This window comes from Myotis brandtii, unplaced genomic scaffold (genome assembly GCF_000412655.1).
Source record: "Myotis brandtii unplaced genomic scaffold, ASM41265v1 scaffold126, whole genome shotgun sequence".
In the NCBI taxonomy this organism is placed as follows: domain Eukaryota; kingdom Metazoa; phylum Chordata; class Mammalia; order Chiroptera; family Vespertilionidae; genus Myotis; species Myotis brandtii.
The window spans coordinates 126,908-146,981 of NW_005354425.1; the positions used below are offsets into that span (position 1 = coordinate 126,908).

Genomic DNA, 20,074 nt, shown 5'->3' on the forward strand with positions numbered 1-20,074 from the left:
AGAGCCCTTCTGACTTTATTTATACCAGAAAGAAATAAACTATAATCTTGTTTAAAACATGGTTAAACTTGATCCTAAATAACTGAGTTGGGAAAACAGAAAGCAGAAGAGATTAGATTGAAGAGGAAAACAGAAGCCCAGGATGCATGAGGAAGTTTGCACAAGAGTAAATTATCGTGCCCTGGCTGGTGTGGCTCAGTTGATTGAGCATCCTCCCCTGCACTGAAAGGTCATGGGTTCTATTCTGGTCAGGGCACATACCCAGGTTGCAGGTTTGATCCCTGGAGGGAACTGATCAATGTTTATCTCTCTCTCTCAAAAAAATCAATAAAAAGCATATCCTTGGGTGAGGATTTTTTTAAAAAAAGAAATATTTCTAATCTTAACTTTTATTCTTATATATTCTTCTGTGATTTTGTTTTCATTTAGGGTTTTATAGTTCCAAACCTTCAAATCTGAATTTCTGTAAGTTCATTATTCCTCTTTAGAATTGTCTTCCTTTACTTCTTTTTTTTAAAAAAAGCTTTATTTGTACCTTAAAGAAACCACTCAGACTGCGTCCTCTCCCTCTTGCCCTCCCAAGGGAAGACAAGAACGATCATCAATGGCAAAAGGCAGTTGCATAAGCAACACCAAGAGCCAGCCTCACGCTCAGGAGAGAACCTGCGCCTCCTCCTCGTGGTTTCGGGTGCTCTACATGATCAGAGAAACTTCTCTAGTAACGAACTATAGAAATGATCCCTGAAAGTATAGTCTTTTCCTTTACTTCTATTATCTATAAAATGTGTTACTATACTTGTTTAATATTTGACAAGAAATCTGTTCATATTTTTGTAATAGAAAACAACATTTCAAAGGTCAGGAAGGCAATTCACATACAGATGAAAAAGCAAATGTTTGCTAAATAACTGTTTGCTTGGCCATCTTTAACAATGGAACACAGAGAGGAATTTGCTAGGTCCCTCCCTGTCTCACACTAGTTCATAGTAACTATGATGATAGCTCTCTTCTTGGAGCAAGTCCGCTTTCTAAATTCTTTTAGGAAATTAGGGGTATCGTGAACGGTTCTTCCTCTTTTCTTTTTTAAAAAATATATTTTATTGATTTCAGAGAGTAAGGGAGAGGGAGAGAGAAACATCAATAATGAAATAGAATCATTGATCGGCTGCCTGCTGCACGCCCCCTACTGGGCATCGAGCCGGCCACCCGGGCATGTGCCCTTGACTGGAATCAAGCACAGGACCCTTCTTCAGTCTGCAGGACTACGCTCTATCCACTGAGCCAAAGTTTGTCTTGAATGTCTTCTTCCTCTTTTCTTAATAATAACCAGCTTAAAATAACATCCAAAAGACACATTTTGGGTGGCAACCTCTATTTCCCCTCAGAATTGATAGAAAACACAAGTTCCCTAGTAAGGTAAACTTTGGATAACATCAGGTTTATCTGAGGAACAGGTAGTCAAGTACAGCCCACAGAACCTATGTTTTGATCTGCAAAACACTAAACTTTCAAAATTAGAGTATCGCCCAGCCGGTGTAGCTCAATGGTTGAGCTCTGACCTATGAACCAGTAGCTCACGGCTGGATTCCTGGTCACGGCACAAGCACGGGTTGGGGGCTCCATACCCAGCGTGGGGTGTGCAGGAAGCAGTTGATCAGTGATTCTGATCACTGATGTTTCTATCTCTCTCTTCCTTCCTCTCTGAAATCAGTAAAAATATATTAAAAACAAAAGCAAACAAACAAAAAAACGAGAGGATTACTTTTAAAAATAGGGATATAACTCCCAGCCAGAAGCATCTAACTGCTTTGCATGCTGGGATTTGTAGTCCGCAGAAGAGTCGTTGTAGTCAAGATGGCGGATTTGCTAAAAGGTGTACCGTAGAGAGAGGCCCTAGGGGAGTCTGGACCTAGCCTAGAGGGTATTGGGTGATGCGGAGAATCGGCGGGCGGGAACGTAAGACTAGGTGTTAAAATCTATTCACCGGAGGAAGCAGAACGCCTTGAAGTCTCGCGAGATCCTGAAGAGGCCCAATGGAATGCGGGGCTGTCTTATCACTAGGGCAGCTTGTTGGGGGCGGAGCTGTGACGAGACTGGGCAGAGCTCTGACGGCAGTGGGCCAGGAGTCGTAGGTGCCCGGTAGGGGCATTCGGGCCGAGCTTCGACTGTGAGGAGCCAAGCCGTAGCCATGAAGGAAGAGAAGGATTATAGGCCTAAGGAGAAGCGAGTAACCCTCTTGACTCCCCCGGGGGCCACAGGCAGTGGTAGTGGGGCTTCGGGGGACAGCACCAAAGGGGAAGATAAGCAGGATCGCAACAAGGAGAAGAAAGAGGCGCTGAGCAAGGTGCCTGGCTGGCGGTTGGCCCATGAGAGGGCGGGACGCGTCCGCCACCCATGGAGGATGGTTGGGAATGGGGCTGCCTTCTTCTCCCAGTCTCCCTTTCTGTTTCTTCACCTGAGTGAAAATCGCATCACCCTGTCTCATCCACTGGACCGAAATGGGGCGGGGGGAGGCTCTCGGCCAAGCCCCGGGGTGGGAGTGAAGGAAACGGGGCGGGGAGGGGGGAAATTCCTAGACGAGAAGGGTGTAGATCAGAGCTGTGAAATGATAATGGGAGGGGGTGATAATAAAGAGAATGAGGAATTAAAACGTTAATGGGGGGGTTATTAAATAGCGAAGGGGTTATCAAAGGTGGGCGTAGTTTGTGATGGAAATATTAATGGAGGCGAGTTGAGGGAGTATTGGGACTAATGGTCTGGGGGCCACATCGGGTTCATCCTGTTTGGGATGAGGGAATTTTCGGTATTCCTCAGCTTTGAATTCTTTATGCTGAATGAGAAAGGGTTTTGTTTTAGGATGTGTTAGGGAAATATTAGTAAATCAAGAGCTCGTGGCACCCATAAAAGACCAGGGTTGGCCTACTCATTTCTTACCACTACATCTATTGAAAAATGCGTGATGGAAAATGATACGAAAACCTAGTAAACTGCGGGGCTTCGGATTAACAGAACCTGATATTTTCCTTGATCCAGACAGTTCTCATTTCTAAGAAAAATTTTAAAACCGAGTTACTATTATGTTTGATTGATTCCTAGCATTAGAGGACTATTTTCTCCTGGGTTTTTATAAGTGATCTCTTTTAAAGCCCAGCTTTCTTCAGGGATATTGGTTCTTTCAGGTATGACAGAAAATTGATTTGTACTAATTTTATTTTACTTATTCATTTCTGAAGGTGGTAATTCGGAGATTACCTCCCACTTTGACCAAGGAGCAGCTTCAGGAACATCTTCAGCCTATGCCTGAGCATGATTATTTTGAGTTTTTTTCTAATGATACTAGGTAAAATAAATCAAAGAGGGGGGAGGGGGGGTAAATGAAAAAGGTTTCTTCCATTCCATTTTATCATACTAATGTCTATATGATTTTTGAGCCTGTCTCTTTAATATACCCATTCTTATAATTCAGCCAGACACCTGCAAGCACATTTACATAATTGCTTTCCTCTCTGCAGTCTGTATCCTCATATGTATGCCAGAGCATACATCAACTTTAAAAACCAAGAGGACATTATTTTGTTCAGGGATCGCTTTGATGGTTATGTATTCCTTGACAATAAAGGTGAGTCCTAGTAACAAGAGGTTTCTTTGTCATTTGTCTAAGACAATGTGTGTATCACAGTATTTTCTCAGTGCTTTGATAGCTTTTCTAAAATCCCGAGTGATAAAATGTGCAATATTTAAAGAGTTTCACACATTTGATAAGCCTATTACAATCTTATAAATATGTGACTTTTTTCACCCCTAGGGTGTTTTTATTAACCTGTTATTTCATACTTTGATCAACTGAATGAAATTGCCTGTTTTCTCCTCCTCTGACAATATTTTTGCCCTAAAATTAGAATATCTGTTATTTTGACTATTTACTAGTTTCAGCAGTAATAAGTGACTCTTTACACTTGTATGACAAGTTTTAAACATTTACTTCTCATCTTGCTTCAAGGACCAGCATTTATTTATTCAAGTCGTTTAAGCCAATAGTTACTTGTGGGTTTTTGTTTTTCCTTTTTTTATTAAATTTATTGGGGTGACATTGGTTAATATGATCATATAGGTTTGAGGTGGTACAAGATCAGGTGTGGTATATTGCACTGTGTGCCCACTACCCAAAGTCAAATCTTCTCCTGCCAATAATTACTTGTTGGAATAATGCCACTGTCCAACTTTATTAATCCCCACAAACTAGCTACTTCTCTACTCCAAGTTTATTCCAGTAGATAGCAGTGATTTCCTAGTGACTTGGCCTGGAAATCTGAGTTGTATTTAATCTTTTCCTCTCTTTTTTATACCTAACATATAAACAAGTGATGAATCTTTTGTAATTTTTATTTATTTATTTTATTTTTATTGATTTCAGAGAGAGGAAGGGAGAGATAGAGAGAGATAGAAACATCAATGATGAGAGAGAATCATCGATCGGCTGCCTCCTGCACGTCCCCTACTGGGGATCGAGCCTGCAACCCAAGCATGTGCCCTTGACTGGAATCGAACCTGGGACCCTTCAGTCTGCAGGCTGACGCTCTATCCACTGAGCCAAACCAGCCAGGGCTAATTTTTATTTATTGATTGATTTTAGAGAGAGAGGAATCTTTTAAATTTATTTTTTAACATCATGTCCATCTATTCTTACTAATACTTTCATACTTTATGTCCTTGTCACCTAATGCTTAGACAACCACTGTCTAAACTTGTAGGGTTTTCCATTTCTGTATAATTCAGTCTGTTATATTGCCATGAAATTAATCTTTTTGAAAATAGTGATTTAAGAACAATTGTGAAAAAGTTAACGCTTTAGCCTTGTAGTTAAGGCCCTCCATAGTCTGGAATCACTTCTGTTTTGTTTTTTTTTCAGTCTGGTTTATCTATTCCTTTTCATATATATCAGTTATTAAGCTAATCTGATTCTGCATTCACCAGGATTTCCAAAGTCATGTTTCCTCCATGACTGCTTTGTGATACCTTCTGGTCAATTCTAGTTATTTTATGCTGGCTTATGTCTACATGCCAATGATCTTTATACTTTGTGTGATATTATTCTATAGCAGGGACCTGGTATATTTTTTTCCAGTAGTTACTTGTTTTTTTAAAAAAAATGTTTTATTCTTTTTTTTTTTTTTTTTTTTTTTTTTTTTACACAGAGGAAGGTAGAGGGAGAGAGAGAAATATCGATCAGTTGCCTCCTGTATGCACCCTGACCAGTGATCTTTTGGTGCATAGGACCACACTCAACCAACTAAATCATACCTGCCAGGGCACTTGTTTTTTGTTTTGTTTTGTTTTTTTTTAAATATATTTTATTTATTTCAGAGAGGAAGGAAGGAAAAGGGAGAGAGAGATAGGAACATCAATGATGAGAGAGAATCATTGATCAGCTGCCTCCTGCACACCTCCTACTAGGGATCAAGCCCACAACCTGGACATGTGCCCTTGACTGGAATCGAACCTGGACCCTTCAGTCCACAGGCTGACGCTCTATCCACTGAGCCAAACCGGCTAGGGCAACATTTGTGTGTTTTTTTTAATTGAGTTATAATTCACATACCATAAAATTCAGTGTTTTAGTATATTCACAAAGTTGTGCAACCATCACCTCTATGTAAATACAGAATGTTTTTATCACTCCAAAAAGTATCCTATACCCATTAGCATTCATCTCCCGTTTTCCCCTCCCACCCCTGGCAATCACTATTCTACCTATGGTTTACCCTATTTTAGGCATTTCACATATATCTGTTATTAAGCTAATCTGATTCTGCATTCACCAGGATTTGTGACTGGCTTCTTTTACTTAGCATGTTTTCAAGGTTCATCCTTGTTATAGCATGTATCATTAGCTCATTCCTTTATTTTTGTTTGCATTCTTAAAAATTGTGGTAAAATACACAATACTAAAATTTGCAGCCCTAGCTGGTTTTGCTCAGTGAGAGTGTCGGCCTGCGGACCAAAGGGTCCCAGATTCTGGTCAAGGACACATGCCTGGGTTGAGGGCTCAATCCCTAGTAGGGGGCATACAGGAGGCAGCCAACCAATGATTCTCCCTCATCATTGATGTTTCTATCTCTCCCTCTCCCTTCCTCTCAATAAAAATATATTTTAAAAAATAAATGATATTTTAAAAACTTGCAGTCTTAACCATTTTTAAGTGTACAGTTCAGTTGTGTTGACATTCACATTGTTGTGCACCCAATCTTTAGAACTTCATTTTTCAAGACTGAAACTCTATACTGATTAAAAAACTACTCCCCATGTTCCCCACCCCCCAATCCCTGGCAAATACCATTCTATCTCTATGAAGTTGACCATTCTAGGTACCACATACAAGTGGAATCATATAGTATTTGACTTCTTGTGGTTTATCCATGTTGTAGCATATGTCAGAATTTTCTTCTTAAGGCCAAATAATATTCCATTGTGTTTATCCATTCATCAAATATCCCTTGAAAGATGAATGGATAAACAAAATGTATATACATACAATGGAATATTATTCAGTCTTTAAAATACATAACATGGATGCTTCCCTGAACTCTTGGCTATTGTGAATAATGCTTCTGTGAATGTGGGTGTACAGATAATCTGTTCAAGTCTCTGCTTTCACTTCTTTTGAATATACAGTGGGGCCTTGACTTACAAGTTTAATTCGTTCCGTGACGGAGCTCGTAACTCAAATTACTCGTATGTCAAATCAAAAAGTGAACAAGTGAGACACGTGATGCTGGGCTGATGTGGCGTTCACTGTGACGTTCGCTGCGCCAACTAGCGGTGGGGTATCTGAAGCTGGCTCGTAACCTGAATTTTAGCTTGCAACTCAAAGCAAAAAATCGGCCGAGAGACGGCTCATATCTCGAAAAACTCGTTAGTCGGGACACTCGTAAGTTAAGGCCCCACTGTATACCCAAAAGTGGAATTGTTAGGTCATATGGTAATTCTATTTAAAATTTTTTTTTAGGAATCATCATATTGTTTTCCATAGAAGTTACACCATTTTACATTCCCACCAGTAAAGCACAAGCATTCTGTCTTCACATTCTCACCAACACTTACTATTTTCTGTGGGGTGTTTTTCCTTTAATAGTAACCATTCTAATGGATGTGAGGTGATAGCTTATTGTGGTTTTGATTTGCGTTTTCCTAATGATTAATGAGTTAATAGTTTAACATTTTCATATTCTTGAGCATATGAGCATCTTTTCATGTTTTTTGGCCTTTTGTATATCATCTTTGGACAAATGTCTATTCAAGTCCTTTGAACTTTTAAAAATTGGATTGTGGGTTTTTTTGTTTTGTTTTTTAAATATATTTTTATTGATTTCAGAGAGGAAGGGAGAGAGAGAGATAGAAACATCGATGAGAATCATTGATTGGCTGTCTCCTGTACGCCCCCTACTGGGGATCGAGCCTGCAACCCCCAGGCTGATGCTCTATCCGCTGAGCCAAACCGGCTAGGGCGGATTGTGGGTTTTTTGTTGTTGAGTTGTATGAGTTCTTTGTATGTTCTGTATATTGACTCCTTATCAGATGTATGATTTGCAGATATTTTCTGTTTTATAGGTTGCTTTTCTACTATGTTGACTGTGTTCTTAAATGCAGTTTTTAATTTTGATATCCAGTTTATTGATTTTTTTCTTTTGTTGCCTTGCTTTTGTTGCCCTGGTGTATTTTTTAAATAACATACCACAAAATTCACCCTTTAAAAATGTTTTTTAGCCTGGCCAGTGTGGTTCAGTGGTTGAGTGTCCACCTATGAACCAGGAGGTCACGGTTCGATTTCTGGTCACGGCACATGCCCGGGTTACTGGCTCAATCCCCTGTGTGGGGCGTGCAGGAGGCAGCCAATCAATGATTCTCTCTCATCATTTGTGTTTCTATCTCTCTTCCTTTCCCTTCCTCTTTGAAATCAATAAAAATATATATTTTTTAAAACAATGTTTTTTAGTGCCAGGTAGCTCAGTTGGTTAGAGCATTATCCCAATATGCCAAGGTATTGGGTTTTATCCCTGGTGAGGGCATATATAAGAATCAACCAATGCTTGGCTGGTGTGGTTCAGTGGTTGAGCATTGACCTATGAACCAGGAGGTCCCCGTTGGATTCCCTGTCAGGGCACATGTCCAGGTTGCGGGCTCGATCCCCAGTAGAGGGGCGTGCAGGAGGCAGCCGATCAATGATTCTGTCATCATTGATGTTTCTATCTCTCTCTCCCTCTCCCTCTCTCTGAAATCAATAAAAACATATTTTAAAAAAGGATCAACCAATGAATGCACAAATAAGTGGAACAACAAATCAATGTTTCTCAAATCAATAAAAAAACTAAAATTTATTTTTAAAAATGTTTTTAGTGTATTCACAAAGTTGTGAAGCTATCACCATAATCTAATTTTGGAACATGCTCATCACTCTAAAGAGAAACCCCATACCCAATAGCTGATACTCCCTGTTCTCTCCACCACTCTCCCCTGCTCTCGGCAACCACTAATCTTATTTTTCTCTATAGATTTGCTTATTCTAGAGATTTATGATGTGCTTTTAAATGAAAATCAGCTTATTTCCCCCCACATATCAAAATATCACACTTTATAAGTAGAATTTAAATGAACGTTTTATTCATTTCATTTTTTCCATTAGGGGCTCCTTTGGTAGAGTTGACTTTAGTTGGGCCAGTGTGACTGATGCCCATTTGGAGACACTTCTCAGATGACTGCCAAAGGAAGCTAGGCAAAGGGGAAATAGGAGGGAAACCTATAATAATGTCAACATTAAAAATGTTTAATAAAAAATATAGACAAAGCCCCTCCCTCCAAAAAAGAAGAAAAGCCTAGAGAGCAGTGGGCTGACTCTCTTTTATCCACTTGATATTTTCTTTGTTATATAACAAGTGTGATATTTTTTTTCTAAACAGGTCAGGAATATCCTGCAATAGTAGAGTTTGCTCCTTTTCAAAAAGCTGCAAAAAAGAAGACTAAGAAAAGAGATACTAAAGTTGGGACTATCGATGATGGTACAGTATAGCTCTAGTTTTGTAATGCTAATGCCATAGGCTTTTAAAAAATATTACCTTTGTGAGAATTAATTGGACTCCAAGCTTTTAAATAATAGAACATATGGGATAAAGTTAATATGAAATATAATTCATTGATGAAAGCTTTGCTTAACTGTTAAAATGGAGGTAGGTTTCCTATCGAGTTTTCACTCTCTTTGGCTAGTGGCATTTCATTCCTCCACCACTGAGTAGTACAACAACTACTTGAGGCTTTTTACCACTATTATGATTATCAAACTTTTGGGTTTCCATTTTTATAAAGAGGAAGATTTATTATTGAGAGCTCTACTGGAAAACTTAATGTATTCAAGTAACTTAATATGAAGTAACCAAAGTGGTGAGTCCTATTTTCTTGGCTTTGAATATGAAGTTAACTACACACATAGTAGTTACACTGAGCCAAAAGAGAGGAACTAAAAAACTGGAATAATTGCCACATATGGTAAACTGGACCCAGATTTTGAGATCTCTGTAACTTATATTGGATAATGGCTTAGCTGCAATATTTTCTATCAGATTGATATTTTAGAACCATCTAGTTTGATTTCCATTATTTACTACTATAATAACCATTTTGTAAAGAACACAGAAAAGACTCAACATGCAGCTGCTTATTGATTATATGATAGATTCAGACCTGGAAGACTAGATCAAGTGATATGGTCCACACTGCATAGAAACTCCAAATACAAGAAGTATAATAACTCAGATGTGTTACCCTGTCTGATGTCAGAGGCATCTAGGAAAGAACTCCAGGAATTACCATCACCTCCAGTGCCATCCATGACATCCCCCTTTTGTGTCTTTTTGGAACATCTGATTTTCATATGTTGAGTTTACTTCAAGTGAGGATTACCCATACAGGAATTGCTTACATTCTGTATGCATAATAAATATATACTGTAACTATATACACATAGCATTTCTTTCACAAGTGTGACTCTGGATTAGTAGGAGCAGTGACTTTCAAAAGCAAACTATTTATCATCCCTGAAGTTTCTATTATAATCTCTGCTATCTCATTTTCCCTGACCCCACGTTACACCATACTCCCTTTGTGGGTATCTCTAATAGGAGTTCTGAGAGTAACCAAGAAAGCTGTAAATAGTTTATCTTGTGGGTATAGGTTTATTTTCAATCTTCCATGAAGTAGAAAATTAGTCTTCTTTGATAAAATCCTAGATAATAATTTCCTGTTTGTTTAAACTCTACTATATTTTCTGTTTCCTTAAACAATTATGTAGATCCAGAATATAGAAAATTTTTGGAAAGTTATGCTGCTGATAATGAGAAAATGACATCTACTCCAGAGACGCTGCTAGAGGAAATAGAAGCTAAAAATAGAGAACTAATAGGTAAGTGGACAAAAGGAATTAAGGTCAATAGCTTTTTCATCAGAAGACCTGTCTGACTTCCACTTCTGTCACTTGATAGCTGTATGGTCATGGGGAAAGCACTAACTTCTCTGAGACTCTGTTTCTTTTACTGCAATAAGCAGAGGATAATACCTGTGTCACAGGATTATGCGATTGCTCTGATTAGATGGGGAAAACTCTGTGACCTATTTAATGCCACACAAATGTAACATAAGTATAAAATGTTTGAAGACTCATGGTACCTTTAGATGTTGGTAAGCATTTGAAGATCAGCTGATGTTTTCTAGTAATAAGAAGCTAATATTGATAAAAAGAAATATAAAAAAATGGATTTAGTTACTACAAAACTGAAAACCTCTTGAGAAATTCTAGCTTGGATGTTGGTTCTAGCAGTAAGCTGTCACTACTGTATCAACTCTAAACATAAGCATAGCCTCTGACCCAGGATGTCCACTCCGAAGAATTTATCCAAAGGAAGTATGTTTTCAAAAGCTAGCTACAAGATTAGATAGCATTGTTCAGAATACTAAAAAATGAATTAAATATTCTTCTAAAAGTTGGTTTTTATTAATGGACACATATATATTCCCAGTTGGACAAATTTGTAATCCCATCTATAGAACAGTTTATTGTTTTATTTTGTACTCCTTTAATTTTTAAAAGGTATTTTAAATTTGCAGAATTGGAATACTGTAAAAAAATTTTCTGATAATATAGTTGTGAACTGTCTGTTTAAGGGGTATAGTTTTTCCCACCTTGGGTGGTTGGCAGGGAATGTCAGAAAATGGAATCCTTTCTAGGGGTGGATAAGTATTATTAATAATCTGTTTACATTTATGTAGCTAAAAAGACAACCCCACTATTGAGCTTCCTGAAAAACAAGCAGGTAAACCTCTGTTTTTATAGTTTTCTCAATACTTTTTTTTCATTGGTTCACATTCTGTTAAACATTTTAAGAGCATTGGGATCCCCTAGGAGAAACAGCTGCTTTTTCTTAACATTATTCTCTAGAGATTTGGCTTAGTGGCCCCCTCCTTCTCTTTGGTTGCTGGATCAAAGAATCATTCTGCAAACCCAGAGAGCCCTTAGCTTGTTCAGGAGACACTCTCTTGATTTTTCTGAAATACAGCAAGGCAGCGGTGGGAGACTGATACTAGCAAGTCCTGGACTTCATTCTCATATATTGAATGGGGTGGGGAGGGGGTTAAGGAGGTAGAAAGTAGGAAGGAAAGATGATCCAGTTTAGTGGGTGCCCGCCATGCCTTTGGGATTGATTTAAGTTTTGGTGATGATTATCTTGTTTGAAGGTGTGTGTCGATCTTTCTTTCTAGAGAATGAGAGAAGAGAAAAGAGAAGAAAGAAGGCGGCGAGAAATAGAAAGAAAAAGACAAAGAGAAGAAGAGAGGAGGAAATGGAAAGAAGAAGAGAAACGAAAAAGGAAAGATATAGAAAAGCTAAAGAAAATAGAAAGAGTTCCAGAAAGGGACAAATTAAAGGAAGAACCAAAGATTAAGGTATGAAAATAACTTAAACTGACTGCATGTTACTGAAAATTGCATGTATCTACTTCTTTATAAATATGTATGCATCTTGTGTGGTGTAAATATAGGTGTTCAGTTTTGTTTTTGTCCTTTTTGGTTGGGGCGGGGGCAAGTGAACCAATTGAAATCTTTATATAATACTAATAGTATGATTTTTTAATTTTAAGATAATTTAAAAGGACTAAGTAGTTTACATGCTATTTCTTCAGGGCAGATCTGTGTTATTTTTATCATTTAAAATGTTCAATTTTTAGATGATTATTCTGTCAATTCTTCATAAAATAGGGCTGGCTGGCATGAATTACGGTTTTTATTCAGCTTTTCCTTCATATTTGATACATGAAGTTGCCTCATCTGTTTGTTTTCCACTGTCTTCAGGTACACAGGTTTCTGTTACAAGCTGTGAATCAGAAAAATGTAAGGACCAAGTACATGATACAGAACACCTAGTATCATGTCACACACACACAGGTCTTAGTTAATAAATCCTTTTGGTGGTGGTGGTAGTGATACCTGTAGAAAACCCCTTCAGACTGATGAGTCTTCTTAAAAGCAAGCTATTTTAAATTCCTACTTTAAAAGGAAGCCCATATGACTTCCTGATGCTCTGCTCTGTCCCCAGAAGCTTCAACAATATACAGCCAGAGGACAACCATGCCTAAATAGCTCTTTCTCTTTTTTAGCTGCCTCTCATAACTGCCTTGTGCAAGTACTACAGATAATATCCTGCATTACGTGCTTTCCCCTCTCACATGATTCCCATGTTACCTTCTTGCATCTCCCTGGGAATCTATGAGCAGCTGATTCTGATTAACACATTGCATACAGGAAGAGGAAAACCTGTAGAAAGATCCCGGCCTTGCACCTTCCCTTCTCAGGGCATGGCTTGGACAGCCCTTGCTCCAGTGAACTTCTTGGGGAAGTACTAAGTACTTCAGAGAAAGTTAGAAAAAATCTCAGAGTCTGTGGAGGTGGCAGGGTCTCCTTTTACCTCCTCAAAATTCAGCAGTTTATGTGGTTCCCTGAGGCTCTCCAGGGCTCATTATTGTTGATAAGGGGCTTGGCCACAGTGTGGGAAAGTTCCCATCTTAATTCTTTGTAGCAATGTCTGCCATACCACAAGTGACTTGACTTGCTATTACTAACTCCCAGCAAGGCAGAAGGTAGAGCCATCCATGCTAGAGACACCCATTAATGTTCTTATTAGAGTAATGAACATCTTGGCTTCCCAACAAAGATGTTCATTAGAGAAATAAGAACACCGCCAATGAAACCTGTACATGGTATCCTCACGTTACAGTAATGCCTTCTTAGTGTCCAGTTTGGACTCACCATTTGCAGTGGCTGACTGTGCTGAAACACTTCATGCTTAAATCTTTTGGTGCTTGGCCTTTTGCTTGGTAACCTGTATGATGCCTTCACCCTGAGACTTGAAATTCTTCCATTTTGCCTAAGAGTCTCTCTGAATATCCAACACTTGGGGGTATTCTAGAGATTTGTAGCAGTGGTATGAAAAAAAATTTGTTAGAAATTTGGTCTATATGAAACACTTTTATTTTAGAATTACATCCTCTCATACACATGATGACGTACAGAGTTCCTACTTAGTAGAGATGGAACTTCACTGTGCTGTTGTATGAGGTATTTGGATTTTTAAATCCAATGCCAAATAATTCTTACTATTCATCTCTAATGATAATATGATTGTACCATTATATAAATAAGTTACTCTCAGGCTCAAGGCAAAATTATTCTCACAATAGATCGCTCCTTTGGTGACCAAGATATTTGTCATTCCAAGTAATACATAAAAATACTCCCAATAGTAATGATCTACCTAGCATTTTGAATTTGTGGCATATTTTCCCATCAAGTTGTATTGATATGCTGCTTTGCTATAAAAGGCATACTTGGACGTGTGCATTGGTTCACTTAAAGGTTGACCCATTTAAAGCCAAAGGAGTCTTGATCCTATTGCCACAAGTGATTAAACCACGTCATTTGAGTGGATAACACTTTCATATTAATAACAACCTTTTAGTAAATTACTGCTCTTGTGCACTATTGTTCACCTGAAAGTTTAAGTATCTGCAGAAAAAAGGGGCCTTTTCTAGTCAAAATTTAAAATATTTAGTATATTGTTTTCTTTGATAGGCTTAGAAGACAGTGTCCCACCCTTCAAATTAAATTTGTTCTCTTTAAAGCTGCTCAAGAAGCCAGAAAAGGGGGATGAAAAAGAATTGGACAAAAGAGAAAAAGCCAAGAAATTGGACAAAGAGAATCTGAGTGATGAAAGAGCCAGTGGGCAAAGTTGTACATTGCCCAAACGTTGTGATGGCGAATTTAAAGATGAAAAGCCTAAGAGGTCAGTAGGCGAGGGCTCTTTAGTACATTTGTTTTCAACGTATTTCTTGACGCTAGTTTTATTGCTATGTCCTTGACTTATACCTGAATTAAATAAGCTGTTTTAACAGGGGCAGAGGGATGAGGAGGAAAGGTTTTAAATATTCTAATATCTTGATCTGGGTGGATGACTTTTGTTTTTTTTGTTACTGTTTTTCTTTTTTTGTTAATCCTCACCCAAGGATGTTTTTCCATTGATTTTTAGAAAGAGTGGAAGGGGGGGAGAGGGAAACATCAATGTGAGAGAAATACATTGATTGGTTGCCTCCTGCATGTGCGTGTGCCCCAACAAGACCCTGGGATAGAGCCTGCAACCTAGATACATGTCCTTGACCAGAATGGAACCTCGGACCCTTCAGTCCATGGATCGATGCTCTATCCACTGAGTCAAACTGGTTAGGGCTGTTACTGTTTTTCAAAATGCTCGTATTTTTTTTTCCAGATTAATATTTCTTTTTATTATAGCTAGTCCCCAATATTCTATTCCTGCCACTAACAAAAGTACAAAAATGAAAAGAAATCACACCTAAAGCTGCTATTTTTTTCATAACTACCTCATCCAATTCCTCTTGTAAAATCTATCCCATAAACTTAACATGCTTCATTAGAGGGAGGCATGCTGAGATTTAAAATGATGTCAAATGAAATGTGATCTAAACTGAAACAAAATTTAGAGATGTCGTGATCTGACCTGAGTACACAGCAAATTACATATAATTTAAAGAATCTTGATATATTGAAAATTACTTCTTTTGTCATTATGCAAATCAAGATTTCAACAACTGTTGAATTTATGTTAATGAGATAGTAACTGGATGCTAAAATTTTCCACTCTCTGCTCCCAATATTCAGGGTCAACGTTTCAGAGAAATGATGCAAAATTTATGAACCAAGCCTGGAAGGGGAGTAGGTCCACTTCTGCTTTCGCGGTTTACTCTTCCTGCCTCTTCTGCAAACAGGTTCATTTAACAAGGGCGCCTTGCCGTCACCTGGGGTGTTGCACCACGAAAATATTGGATGACTTGCTCTTATGACGTCAGGAGCGTTTTTTTTTTTTTTTTTTTTTTTTTTTTTTTTACTCTGCTCCAAAAGTGCAGCCTCATTGCAGTGGCCAAGTTAGAATCAGAGTGTTCCTGCATTTGTGATTGGAAGATCTTTGTGGGTACATTCTCAGATTTGTTTTTTCATGCAGACCCGAAGATGAGAGTGGCAGAGACTACCGGGAGAGGGAACGGGATTATGAACGCGATCAAGAGCGCATTCTTCGGGAAAGAGAGAGACTAAAGCGTCAAGAAGAAGAACGCCGGAGGCAGAGAGAGCGCTATGAGAAAGAGAAGGCTTTTAAAAGAAAGGAAGAAGAAATTAAAAAAGAGAAAGAAGCACTTCGGGATAAAGGAAAGAAGACTGAAAGTACAGAATCACTAGCCAGCTTAGAAAAAACGGAAAAGAAAGAGGAAGTGGTTAAGAGAGATCGCATTAGAAACAAGGTGCTCCTTTTGTTACACTTATTTTTTCTTTTCCTAAAAGGGCTAGCTCATTGTTTATTATAGAACTTTTAAAGGAAATTCTATTACAGACATTTTTATTATAGGAACTTTAACTCTGCAGCTTTTTTCAGTATTGTTTGGGTCCTTCTATTAACTTACTGTAGAAATTTCAAACATCCACAAAAGTAGAACAGAATAATACAATGTACCCATCACTCAGCTTCAATAATTATCAACTGGAGGCCAACCTCCTTTTGACTCTACTCCATCCCTACCCATTCTACTGGATTGTTTTCAAGCAAATCCAAGACATACAATTTCTTCTTTACATTCATCAATATTAGAGATCAAGTCTTTTTCTTTTTTTTTAATATATATTTTATTGATTTTTTACAGAGAGGAAGGGAGAGAGATAGAGTCAGAAACATCGATGAGAGAGAAACATCGATCAGCTGCCTCCTGCACATCTACTGGGGATGTGCCCGCAACCCCGGTACATGCCCTTGACCGGAATCGAACCTGGGACCCTTCAGTCCGCAGGCCAACGCTCTATCCACTGAGCCAAACCGGTTTCGGCTCAAGTCTTTTTCTTAATAAATATAACCCAAATAGCATTTTCACATTAAAAAACCTAATAATAATTCCTTAACATCCTACCTGCTCAGTGTTCAGATTTTCCCAATTGTCTCATTCATATCTTTTTTATAGGCTCCAAACAAGGTCCACAAATTGTATTTGCTTGATATCTCCCCTTAAATCTCTTCTAATCTAAACAATCCCCCTCCTTTTGTTTTCCATTTATTTGTTGCAGAAACCAGTTTGTTCTGTAGAGCTTCTAATGGTCCAGATTGGCTAATTACATTCCTGTGGTATCATTTAACATGTTCCTTAATGTTTGTTTCCTTGAAAACTAATGGTCATATCTAGGGCAGGGGTCAGCAAATGTTTTCTATAAAGGGCCAGATTGTAAATATTTTCAGCTTTGTGGGCCATATGGTCTCTGTCACAACCACTAAGCTCTGTAAGCATAGACATATGTAAAAGAATGAGCGTGGCTATGTGCCAATCACATTTTATTCACAAAAACAGGCATGCCTTCACCTAGAGGTCTGAACATATGAGGCTGCAATTTTTGGCAAGAACACTTAATAGATAGTGTTGTATACTTCCTATGCATCATATCAGGAAGCATATAATATCTGGGTGTCCTTTTAGTGTGATGCTATGATTGATCAATAGCAGTTGTATTGTTGTGTAAAAGAATATCCTTGTTCAATGTGTATATAGGTGTGTTCACATACTAGAGACAGAAAAAGCATGTGTGACAAAGTGTTAAAATTGTAAATCTAGAAGAAAGGTATTAGTATTCATTGTTTAAGTTTTACAACATTTCTATAGATTTAAAATTTTTCAAGATAAACAGTTGGAAAAACAACTAATCAATAGTGTAAAGCTCAGTGGTTGAGCATCGACCTATGAACCAGGAGGTTTGATTCCCTGTCAGGGTACATGCCCGGGTTGTGGGTTTGATCCCCAGTGTGGGGTGTGCAAGAGGCAGCCAATCAATGATTCTCTCTCATCATTAATGTTTCTATCTCCCTCTCTTTCTCTCTGAAATTAATAAAAAATATTTTAAAAAAATAAAAGTTGATTTACCAATAGGGAAGAGAGGTAGGCAATGGCTGTGGTTTTTCTAAAAAAAAAAAAATCTAGCTAATTCAGTTACTCTTGAAATCGTTAAGAAAATTAGACAATAGCTTTATTGAAAACTTACCCTAGGCATATAAAATAATACTTATAAAATGGTTGGGGAAAGGAAGCAGGCTGTTAGAAGCAAATTAACCACCAATACTTGCTGTCATGTATAGTGCCCTCACATTTGTGGCCTTGTATGAGTTGGTTCTGGTATATATCAATACATAACCTATGATTGAAAATCCCCTGTAAACACTAAGTAACAATGTTTTAACATTTCATTTTACTTTAGGATCGCCCAGCAATGCAGCTTTACCAACCAGGTGCTCGAAGCCGAAATCGACTCTGTCCCCCTGATGACGGCACCAAGTCTGGAGATTCAGCAATAGAAAAAAAGCAGGAAAGTGGTATTAGCCATAGAAAAGAAGGCGGAGAGGAGTGATAAGTCCAAATGGTCATACATGTCCTCCTGACTGTGTAGGCAGTCAAAGAGCATGTATTAAGCAATCCAGAAGTGCCTCCGGGCAAAGGAATAGAGAGAGAAAGGGGGTCGCTGAGCTGGTGGGGTACACTGCAGAGGAGTGTATTTTGCATCAAAGCAGGAACCTGATTGCGGGTACAGACTGGAAGTACGATTTCATTTTTTTGCAATTCCTACAAATTAAAGTGTCAGACAAAGATCAGAGAGAGGACATGCATTGCAATTTGCAGGTGGGAAATGTCAAGTGAGGACTTAATTAGGTATGACATGAGAAGAAGGGAGCCGGCTTTAAAATCAAAAGATTTTGTTACTCCTGAATTGAATTTTCTTAATTTAGTGGAGCAGAGTCTTTTTGAAGTCTTGTTTACAGTCTTGTTTAGATCTAGTTACATTCATTGTTGGTGATAACTGTTGACTTTGTGTAGTGTAGAAGCAACAAGCATGTAATTGTAGTACAATTACAGTGAAGTTTATAAAAAGTGTTTGCGTATGCAAAATTTAGATAGTCATGTCATGTCTATATCCTGTGTCCTAAAATTTTAGGATTAGTTTTAGATTTTTGTGTGCTTATGTGATGTTAGTGGAAAGAATATTATTAAACATCTCCTTTGGCCTCTAGCAATTTTTATATTAAGAAGTAAAATTTAACCTTCGTTTGGTTCTTGACAATCCAGTCTTTGTTTTATCTTAGGTCTCATGATCTAAGTGCATGACCTGTCCAGGAAGGAAACTGCACCAATATTTGTTCCTGTTTAAATAACAACTTTCAGTCTTAGCTTGTTTTGCATTGGTGTCAATAAATATCAACATCACTCAAGTATGAAGCTAAGTGTGTTTATTAACTTTTACTAAATAGCTATTCGTTTTCAAAAATTAAATTTGATACTGAATTAACCTCTTGCAAATTCTGAAAGGGGAGGAATGATATTCGTTTCTACCTTCACTAACCTCTGCCTTTACTTTAACCACCAAGAAAATCAAATCATGGTTCCCTCTTATTCCATAAGAACCAAAATGTTTGGATAACATCCTTGAACTGTTGCTTAATTTTCATCCTGCTAGTTCCTCCTAACATGGTGTCAGTTTATCTTTACTTAATAAGTCACTGCTTTGTGTTTTCCTCAGCTTTTAGAAACCAGTATCCCAAGAGGCAGGTAAAGAAGAGCCATCAACCCCTAGCCGGTTTGGCTCAGTGGATAGAGCATCGGCCTGCAGACTGAAGGGTCCCAGGTTTGATTCTGGTCAAGGGCACAACCTTGGTTGTAGGCCTGGACCGGGTGGGTATGGGAGGCAACTAATCATTGTGTCTCTCTCGTATCCATGTTTCTCTCTCTCTGTCTCTAACCTCTCCCTTCCACTCTCTCTAAAAATCAATGGGAAAATATCCTCAAGTGAAGATTAATAAAAAGAAAAAGAAGACCCATCAAAGATGACAAAGAGAATGGTCCTCACCTGGGGGAGAGAGTACTAAAAGAAGGGAAGGGAAAATTTTAAGGAGAACGGCAGGCAATGTCTGATGCCACAGGCTAAGGAAAATAAGAAATCTGGTGTCCATTGCATTTGGAAGTATTGAGGTCATTAGTGAAATGCAGACCCTCTTGGTGGCAGAAGTTAGAGGAGCTGGTCCTAGGAGAAGCGATGCTCTGAAACCCATCATTCGTAAGTTGGCATCACTTGTCTGCTTACCCAGCCTAGGGCCTGTTGCCAGCCCTCTTAAGGCTGTTTTCATGTCAGCACCTCCCTCTTTTGTTCTACTTGCCTTGCCAGTCCAACTCAGTAAACCACACTCCCCACCCCCCGTAAATTTTTTCTCATTTATTTACTCATTTAGCAAACATTTACTAATCACTGACAGTGCCAGACCCTGGCGGGGGCGGGGGCGGGGGTCAAGGACTCAAACCTTATCCTTGAACCATGGCCCAGTGGTGGCAAGAGACAGCTAGAAATAACCAGAGCACAGTGCACCATGTGAGAAAGGTAGTGGTGTGAGAGTCTC

The 20,074-nt window shown here is 38.4% G+C and overlaps 1 protein-coding gene across 2 annotated transcripts; it reads left to right on the plus strand.

The window, feature by feature from the left end:
* The first annotated feature begins 1,998 nt into the window (after positions 1–1,998).
* On the plus strand, positions 1,999–18,902 carry UPF3B (UPF3 regulator of nonsense transcripts homolog B (yeast)). Of its 2 annotated transcripts, XM_005859428.2 has the most exons (11): positions 1,999–2,344; positions 3,234–3,340; positions 3,513–3,619; positions 8,955–9,053; positions 10,340–10,450; positions 11,314–11,357; positions 11,803–11,985; positions 12,391–12,429; positions 14,217–14,377; positions 15,608–15,902; positions 17,890–18,902. In XM_005859428.2, exons 1-11 carry the CDS (start codon positions 2,189–2,191, stop codon positions 18,037–18,039), a joined length of 1,452 nt encoding a protein of 483 aa, XP_005859490.1. In that variant the 5' UTR covers positions 1,999–2,188; the 3' UTR covers positions 18,040–18,902. The 2 variants fall into 2 exon arrangements, with proteins under 2 accessions (XP_005859490.1, XP_005859491.1); XM_005859429.2 differs by lacking the exon at positions 12,391–12,429 and having other exon boundaries at positions 2,048–2,344.
* The last annotated feature ends 1,172 nt before the right edge of the window (positions 18,903–20,074 follow it).